Source organism: Chelonoidis abingdonii, chromosome 17 (assembly GCF_003597395.2).
Source record: "Chelonoidis abingdonii isolate Lonesome George chromosome 17, CheloAbing_2.0, whole genome shotgun sequence".
NCBI classification, from domain to species: Eukaryota; Metazoa; Chordata; order Testudines; family Testudinidae; genus Chelonoidis; species Chelonoidis abingdonii.
In genome coordinates this window covers 8,710,527-8,719,917 of record NC_133785.1, presented here as the reverse complement: position 1 = coordinate 8,719,917, position 9,391 = coordinate 8,710,527, and the positions used below count along the sequence as shown (strand labels likewise).

At 56.9% G+C, this 9,391-nt stretch overlaps 1 protein-coding gene across 1 annotated transcript; it reads left to right on the top strand.

Annotated features, from left to right (window-relative positions):
• The first annotated feature begins 241 nt into the window (after positions 1–241).
• Positions 242–8,665, top strand: LOC116836213 (solute carrier family 22 member 6-B-like). Its single transcript, XM_075073086.1, is given in 8 exon segments — positions 242–610; positions 2,992–3,095; positions 3,350–3,507; positions 6,004–6,178; positions 6,508–6,631; positions 6,869–6,987; positions 7,861–8,078; positions 8,553–8,665. Coding segments are annotated over 8 exon segments (1,380 nt in total).
• Positions 8,666–9,391: the final 726 nt, after the last annotated feature.

Below are 9,391 nucleotides of genomic sequence, written 5' to 3'. Positions count from 1 at the left end.
CCCCCCAGCACCTTAGTAGATGAGTAATGCTTCTGAGACATATGTCCTCTGCTGGACCTTGTTCCCTTCCCCACTTCCTCCACATTTTCAGCCTCCCATTCAAGCCTGCCCTTGATGCTGGTCAAAGATTTACCAGGGCCAAAGGCCAGGCTAGAGCAGATAGATTGACTGGTATACGAGCCAGGGGCTCTGGAGAAGAAGAGCAGCCAGACAGTCAGGAGGAGGTTTCCTCCCAGCTTCCATGGCCCCTGGTGTCCAGCTGGAGAAGGAGCAACGTATGGGCTTCTTCCAAACCATCCTTGTCGCCCTGGTCTTCCTCCCTCTCCTTATGGTGGCCTCCCATAACTTCCTGCAGAACTTCACAGCTGCTGTCCCCAGGCACTGGTGCTACATCCCGGCGCGAGACAATGCCACCACAGAGGTGACTGGAGACCTCCTGAAGATCTACATTCCTATGGATGGCAACCAGGAGCCAGACAGGTGCCTGCGGTTCAGCACTCCGCAGTGGCAGCTTCTGGCCCCTAATGGCACCAGCACCAACACCACTGAGCCCTGCCTGGATGGATGGGCGTACGACAGGAGTGTCTTCAACTCCACCATCATCACGGAGGTACAGAGGGGAGCGTGAGGGATCATTCCAGGGGAGTGGGGACCTGGAGCTGTGACAACATTACGGGCTGGTTATCTATCCAGCCTCCTATCCATTCACCGACCCATCTATCTATGTTCCCACCTAACCACCTATCCATCCATCCACCCGTCCTCCTTGGTTTTGTGCTCTCACCCATAGTATCCGAGCCTGTCTCATGCGTTAGACTGGCATAGCAAGGTGTCTACTTGACTACATGGCGTCTCCGGCTCTCCTTCCTCTTGGGCGCATACAGACTGTGCTTGATGTAGGGTCTGTTGGATCAGTTTGGTGGCAAAGTGCTATCTAACAAGCAGCGGGACTATCGGGCTGTGGTTTAGCTACATGTCCTCTGGAAGTTCTCCTGTGGGCCTGAACCACTTGGCTGGCCACACCTTATCTCTGTGGCAGCTAGCCTGGGCTTTGTGGTCGCCGTGGTCCTGCAGGAGCTCCCTGCCTTGGCCAGCCTGACATGGAGGAGATGTCTCCACTGTAGCTATGATCTGATCCATGAATGCCTTTGTAAAGCAGGACCAAGGCTGTGCCCTGGCAGGGCCTGGAGCAAAGGGTGGGTGCTCACAGCCCTGCGGTACAGGGACCCCCGTGCTGCCCTGACTCACTAGAGGGAGCCCTTGCATAGCCTGCGCAGTCAATGTCAGCCAGGAGGTGACACAGGACGGGGCTTCTGAGCCAGCTGGAGGTGGGAGGAGGTAGCCTGGAGGCTGCCCGGTTGGCCATGCTCCATGATGACTCAGTGAGATCCTGAGATGCCCTCTCAGAGGTTTCATCACTTAAGCTAAGGCCCAGCTAGTTCAAGTAGTTGGATGGAGACCCTGACAGAGTGCTCAGCTTCTCTGGGGAGCCAGGCAGGGGCTCACTAGGGGCTGCTTTTCCCGTGGAGTCTGCACTGATTGTGCTGCTACAGGGAGAAGGGGGGTGGCTCCCTAGGGGGTGCTCTTATTGCTGACCCCAGCAGTAGGGGATGTCGTGCCACAGGAAGCCAGCTGGGTAGCTCAGCAGGGGGCACTCCCCTCTGAATTGGTGCTGGCCCCAGCGTGGCACTGAGAGTCTCTGTGCTTTAGGGAGCCAGGTGAGGGGGGACCTAGTAGGGGGCACTGCCTCCTCGCAGGCAGTGCTGACTCCAGTACCCCAGCGCAGTGCTAGGGGGGGCCTCAACAGGCGCTGGTGTGCCATGGAGCAGCGCCCGGGCTCAGTCCTGCTCTACAGAGTGGCACCTCTGCCTTGGCATCACCCCTTCTGGCGCTCCCCAAGGGCCTGTGACTCTGTGCCCCTCCTGCCAACCCATAGGGGCCTGCTGTGGCAGAAATTCAGCCTGAGTCACCCCTCTGAGAGCCGGGATAATGGATGACAGTCTGGTGTTTTCCTTGGCAGGGATCCTGTGCCAATCCCTTCTCCTGTTCTTAGCGCACCCGTGACATGTCATGCTGCCAACTGGCCCATGCCCAGCTGGGTTACACAGTAACCCGCTTGGAACAACCCATGATCCCCTGGTCCAGGCCCCACCCATCATTCCAGACCCCAGATTTGGCAGGGAAGGAGGGACACTGTCCTGTCCCCCCAGCCCTTGTGCAGGGCTGTGGAATCTCAGCTCCAGTCCTGGCTGGATGGACAGTGCCGGGCCAAGGCGGGGCTAAGGGCTTTGTCAGCAGCAATGGGTGGTACACGGGAGTGTGGTGGAATCAGCAGGGCATAAAAGGGGCAGAGGGCATATGAAGGGCATGGGTGTTGGCAGGATTGGGCACAAGGTGTGGGGGTCACAGGGCTCAGGTGGGCATGGGAGCTGCAGGTGGGCATGCAAGGGAGGTTCTGACCAAGTGGGTCTAGATGGCTGCAGGTGAGCTCAGATGGCCCAGTGGCAAATGGGGAAGGGGCACAGATGGGCACTGGGAGACCATCAATGGCTTTGGATGGCACAGGAGGGTGCTGAGATTTGGAGACCAGAGTTGGGCTCAGATGGGGCTTAGGTGGAATGGGGAGAGCTCAGGAGACGGAGGTGGGCTCAAGTGGGCATGGATGGCGCAGTTGGGGATTCCTGTCATAGACAGGCATGGGCCGCACCAGTGTGGGTGCGTGGCACAGCTGGGCACTGACTGATGTGGGAGGCTCAGCTGGACTTATGCCTGGCACAGCAGGGCCCTGGCCTCTACTTGCTGCCAGGGTACAGATACTAGCCAGGACTCAGGTAGCTCAGGTGGGCAGAGAAGACATAGGTGTGGTTCCTGGCCCTTTGTGCCAGCTGTGTCCCTGAAGCCCATCTGACTATGCAGTCAGCCCTTTGCCCAGCAGTGCGTAGTGCCATTTGGCACCCCAGGATTCACACCCCTCTCCCCACTCCTCCCCAGTGGAACCTGGTCTGTGGCCAGCGCGCTCTCAAGGATTTTGCCCAGTCCATCTACATGTTGGGGGTGCTGCTGGGAGCACCGGTCCTCGGGGGCCTGGCGGATAGGTGAGTAAAAGAGTATCCCCCCTCCCTGCCCCCCCCGGATCATGCCATGGGCCCATCCAGCCTGGTATCTCCCTCCCACATCAGTCCCATGGGCCAATCCAGCTGGGACCCCCTCACACATCAGCCCTATGGGCTCATCCACTTAAGTATCCCCCCTAGATCAGCCCAGCCTACTATCCCACCCTGCATCAGCCCCATGGGCCCATCCAGCCCATATCCCCCTTTCTCCAATGGTGTTATCTCCCCTGCTGCAGACTGGGGCGCCGGGCACTGCTGCTCTGGTCCCTGCTGCAGATGGGTGTGATGGGCACCAGCGCCGCCTTCGCCCCCAACCTGGCAGCCTACTGCGCCTTCCCCGCTTCTTCAGCGGAATCGGACTGCAGGCGCTTCATCCTCAATGCAACCAGCCTGAGTGGGGGGAGGGCTCTCGGGCGTGGGAAGCTTGGCATGGGGCGAGTGTGAGGGGGGGGCCTGAGAGATTGGGTGTGTGAAGAATGGGCGGCAGTGAGTACGTGTTGTAAGGGATGGTTATTGGGTAGCGGATTGCGGCTTGTGTGAGGGTGTAGAGGAGCTGTGACTGGAGTTTGTTGTGGAAGGGACTGTGTGGGGGGCTTGTGGCGGGGTGGGATATATGCAGGAAGTGCTTGGGAGGGAGGGATGTGTATGGGTTCTGGGGGGTGGGCCTCTGGCGGGCTCTTATTGGGGTGGGCATGCTTGCCCCCCCATGCTCCCCACCCTGCCCACCCAGCACAGGGGATGGGTGAGGCTTGAGCCCATTGCTCGCTAGGGTTTGGGCAGGCAGGGTGAGGTTGTTGGGTTGCCGTTCTCATCCTTAGCCATGCTCCCAGCCGGAGTGAGATTCTCATCCCCAGTTTTCGGTGCCACTGAGTGGTCTCACCCATTCTTCTCGCAGTGGCCAAGTCCTTAGTTCATGCTCCATGTTAAGCAGTATGAATTAAACTGCAGGTGTAAAATCCAGTCTCTGGAGAACATCCCCCGCTAGGGATGGTCATCAGTCTTTGTTGCCGAGCTTCAGATTTTAGCAAAGTCCCTCCAGAGGTAGAAGCAGGATTTAAGACAAAACAGGCAGATTGAGGGCCTTCGCCTTATATAGACTTTTCCATGTGTCAGAACACTCCTTGTTCCTACTGTTGGAAAAGTTACAGCAAAAACTGGACGTTTGCGAGTTCACATTGGGCCCAGTTTCCTTGCATGACCTCTGCTGAGTCACAAAGGCGTTATTTGCCTCACGTCTCATGGGTCAGTCTGTGTACGGTGATGGCCTTAATCGCCATCAACAGGCTATAGCTGAGCTGACACCAGCCTGTCTGCGGACTTTTTCCAGTGAAACACCGAACAAGTTTGAAATCATACAAATACACAGCCCAACATTTCATCACTTCAACTACAAAATATAAGACAACAGAACAGCACAAGCATAACCAGTAACCCGTAACCTGGTCTAGACAACCTTATAGATGACCGCCTTTACATAGGATTTGGTCTGCCACTACAGAACCTTGGTTGCAATCATGTTCTGGCTGTTGCCAGTTTTATATTACTAACGTCACAGGGCGAGTGTGAGGTTGGGGGTGGGGGCTGAGGGATTGGGGGGTCCATAGTATTCTTTCTCAATCTGAAACCTTTATGAGTCCAAAATGATGGTACTAGCATGAATTCCTCTAAGGCTTAATTACCAGCTTAGATCTGATACGCTGCCACCAATCTGGACTCTGAGTGCCCGATAAACTCTGGTCTCCCCAAAACCTTCCCTGGGCACCCCAAGACCCAGGGACCCCCTGGATCTTAATACAAGGAAAGTAAACTCTTTCCCTCACTAGTGCCTCTCCTAGGCTTGGGCCCTCCCTGGGTTACCCTAGAAGATCACTGGGATTCAGCTCCTTGAATCTTTAAACAGGGCTTTCCACCTCACCCAGAGGCAATACAGATTTCAAGCTCGTGTGAATCTAAACAAAGGGGATTCCCCTTCCCCTCCCTTCTTTCTCCCTGTCTCCCCACCACTTCCCTGGTAAGTACAGACTCAATTCCCTTGAGCCTCAACTGGGGAAAAAAATCAGACAGGTTTTTAAAAGGAAGGTTTAATAAAAGAAAGAAAAAATAAGAAATCTCTGTAAATACAAGAAGTAATATTTACAGGGTTCTTTCAGCGTATAGACATCAGAGAGAAAAGCCTCCCCCCAGCAAATTTACAATTTACACACACTTCCAGCAAACTACACATCTGCAAATAAAGAAATAACAATTTAAAAGACTATAACTGCCTTTCTATAATACTCACTCTTCTGAATATATAAGAGGACTGTAGCAGGGAATTGGCAAGACACCTGGTTGCACGTTCTAGTCCCTTCTGGACTCAGAGAGAACAAAAAAACCCAAAAAACCTACAAACAAAGGCTTCCCTCCACCGAGATTTGAAAGTATCTTGTTTCCTGATTGGATCCTCTGGGTCAGGTGTTGTTTGTTAACCCTTTTACAGGCTGAAAGAACATTAATCCTTAGCTATCTGTTTTATGACGGGGTGTGTGAAGAATGGGCGGCAGTGAGGGTCATGTGTGTAAGGGGGATGTTATGTGGGGCTGGATTTGGTGTGTGGCTGTGGGGAGCTGTGACTGGGGCTTTGTTGTGGAAGGACTGTGTGGGGGGCTGTGTGGCGGGGGGGATATGAGGAAGGTTGTTTGGGGAGGGAGGGAAGTGTATGGGTTCTGGGGGGTGGGGGGGCGGCGGGCTCTTATTGTGGGTGCTGCATGTGCGGCAGCTCTCCCTCCACTGCCCCCACCCTGGGCCCACCCAGCACAGGAGGGGTGCGGGCTTGAGCTCCATGCTCCCTAGGGTTGGGCAGGCAGGGTGAGGTTGGGGTGCCGCGTCTCATCCCTACCATTGCCCCCAGCCCTGGAGTGACGATCCCATCCCAGTTCCGGCAGGCCATGGTGTCCAACCATCCTCGCCTGCAGCCTGACGCTGGGCCAGCTGCTCCTGGCTGGACTGGCATACGCCATCCGTGACTGGCGCCAGCTGCAGCTGGCATCCTCAGTGCCCTTCTTCCTCTTCTTCCTCTACAGCTGGTAGGTGCCCTTGGGGCTGAGGGGCACACATCCACAGGGAGCCACGGCTCCAGGCAGGGGTGGCATTATGGGCTCAGGAGCTGCAGGATCCTGTGTCTGGGAGCCCAGAGGGGGCCCACAACCCATGGCAGCGGTAGCCTGTCGCCTGGTCCAAATGGAGACCCTGCAGCCCTGTTCTCCTGATAGACCAATTGTCAGGGAAGCACAAAATCCCAGATCTGTTGCCCAGAGCCCTGGGGACATGGGTGCCCGGTCTTCAGCAGCCACCATGCCCTCCTCTCTCTCTCTCTCTCTCTCTGAGCCCCGGTCCAAACCCCCCCTCTCCCCAGGTGGATCCCAGAGTCCGCACACTGGCTCATCGTCAACCACAGGCCTGAGAAGGCGCTGGGGAACCTGCGACGGGTGGCCCAGATTAACGGCGAGAAGCTGGAGGGGGAGGGCATCTCCCTGGAGGTATGGCGCACAGGGTACAGTCTCGGATCCAGTGGCTAGAGATGGAGGACCTGGGAGTCAGAGCTCCTGGGTTCTATGCCTGGCTCTGCGAGGGGAGTGGGGTCTAGTGGTTAGCGATGGTGGGGCTGGGTGTCAAGCCCCAGGGTTCTCTTTCCCTGGCTCTGCCCATCTCCCTCTCTGGAGAGGAGAGGTGATTTTTCTGCCCTGCTCTCAGCTCCAACTTTGTCTCCCTCCCAGACACTGAGGCTGGAGATGAAGCAGGAGGAAGAGAGCTCAGGGCCCTCCCGGCGCTCTGCCCTGGAGCTGTTCCGGACAGCGCCCATGTGTAGAGTCACCTGCTGCCTCATGCTGGCCTGGTAAGGGGCTCCCCTTGTCCCTATAAGTATCCCCCCAGGCTAACAATACTAGTGCGATGAACTAACTGGGGAGGGTGATTGCACCATTGTCTTCTGTTGAGTGGGATTCCCGTGGACTTAGATGGCAGGGGGCAAGGCTTTAGGGCAGCTGTGTGTCAGAGCCCCTATACTGCTAGCCAAGCAGGGGGATTCCTCAGGGCTTAGACAGCATGAGGTGAGACTTAGGAGGAGAGGAGGGGGATTCCCCTGGGGCTCAGATGGCAGGAGGTGAGGCTTAGGGGCAGAGGAGGGGGATTCCCCTCAGGCTTAGGTAGGTGAGACTTAGGGACAGATGTGTGTTAGAGCCCCTGTACTGCTGGCTGAGGAGGGGGATTCCCCTTGGGGCTCAGATGGCAGGAGGATCTGAGTTTTAGTCCCCATGCTGCTTACTCCCGCAGAGGATTCCGTAGTCAGGATGCGAGCAGAGTGTTTATCCCCACAGCACTGATTTAAGCTAAGAGGAGGCAGGGGGGGAGGCTCAGTTTTGCTTTGGCCCCCAAGTGTCTGGGTTTGTAATTAGGCAGGGAGTTTCTCCAGTGGGGAAACCCCCTGTAAGTAAATGTGGGTGTCACGAAAACCCTGCGGGGATCCCCCCATGTGAACAGGAAAGTCTCTCTCCCCTCCTCCCTCCCGAGCAGCTGGAGACAAAGACAGACAGAAATGGGGAGGGAGAACCAGACAGACCAGAGGACGGGAAGAGGCAGATATGAAGGAGAGACAGACAGAAAAGAGAGAGAGAGACAAACAGACGGGAATGGGTCTTGGAGACAGCCAGACTCTCTCCCCATTTGAGCCCCCCCCCCTCACCTCAGTTCTCCCTGTCCCATCCGACAGGTTCTCCAGCAGCTTCTCTTTCTACCACCTGGGCCTGAACCTGCAGCGCTTCGGGGGCATCAGCATCTTCCTGGTGCAGCTGATCTTTGGCGCTGTGGACATGCCCTTCCGCATGCTGGTGGCTGTAGTCGCCAACCGCCTGGGGCGCCGGCTCACGCAGGCCGCCTGCCTGGTCCTGGGGGGACTCTTCATCCTGGCCAGCGTCCCCGTGCCGCAGGGTGAGTCCAGGGCATTCGGCCAAGTCAGCATAGCACTCCCCGCTGCCCTGGGCTTCACCAGCATGCAACCCAGCCCAGATCAGACCCGGTAGCCCCCACTCCCTGCCATCTCAGATCAGACCAATGGGCCCATCCAGCCTGGTATCCCGTCCTCCCTGCTGTGCAGGAAACTGAGCCGGTGATGGTGCGGTGGAAGCTGGGGTGGCTTTGTTGATGGGAAGGAGGTTCGGCCAGTGGCCAAGATTGTAGCTCTACAGGTGGCCCAGGGGACTGGTAAGTGTCCGGTGCCCCTGCCCTGCTATGGCGCCATGAAACTCCAGCGTGGTGGGTTTGGTCCTGGGCTGCCCATCACCCAGTGCTGGGTCTCTGAGTTAGTGATAGGCACCCCCAGAGCAAAAGGAGATACAGTGCATTGGGGTGGGGGCTCTTCTCAGCCTGATGCATTCTGGGTCCTCCTCCCTTCTCTCCCCCTAGGCATGGAGGTGCTGCTGATTACCCTGACTGTCCTGGGAAAAGGGCTCTTCTCCTCCTCCTCCAGCTGCTCCTACCTGTATACCACTGAGCTCTACCCCACTGTCATCAGGTGAGTGGGGTGGCGCCCTCTGCTGGACAGCATCAATGGAGGCAGCATTGCCTGAAGCACAGGGAGCAGGGCTGGGAGCCTAGTGACTTGAGATGTTCAATCTAATACCCCCCGCACGGTGAGGAATGACGCCCTGAGGCCCAGCCTAAGCGTCCCATTGCTCAGGTCCAAGGTGTCCCTCCTTGGGGTTCCTCCCTCAATCAGCTAGCCATTCCAGTCCCTCCTCAGCTGGGACACGGTTGAGCTCTGTGGATGTCTCCAATTATCTGCGCCCTCCGGTCCTGCTGGGGCAGATCCTGCTGAGCCTCCCCATTTAGCTGGGACACTCCTGATTTCAGCTTCCCTCCCACCTGGGGTCTAAAGCAGCTGCTTCAGTGTCCCATTGGGAGCCCTGGAGCTGGTGCTGGGGACAGATTATGGGGGAGCGGGCCAGTGATGTAGTTAATGTGTCAGTAAAGGTGGGCAGCTGATGAGCTATGGTGAGATGGAAGTGGATTTGACGCAAGGGGGATATGCCAATAAAGAGTTACTTAGTTCAATAGGCAAATTTACGAAATCTGCTTATATTACTAACTTACCACAATGGTTGCTCAGTCCGTGGTCTTTCTTTCCCCAGGCAGACAGCGGGGGGTCACCTTACATGGAGGCCTCGCTGGCAGGCGTGGCAGCCCCATGGTGTAGATGACCCAGGCTTTGTCTCCTCCCTGCACCCTGCTCCTGTTTGGGCAGT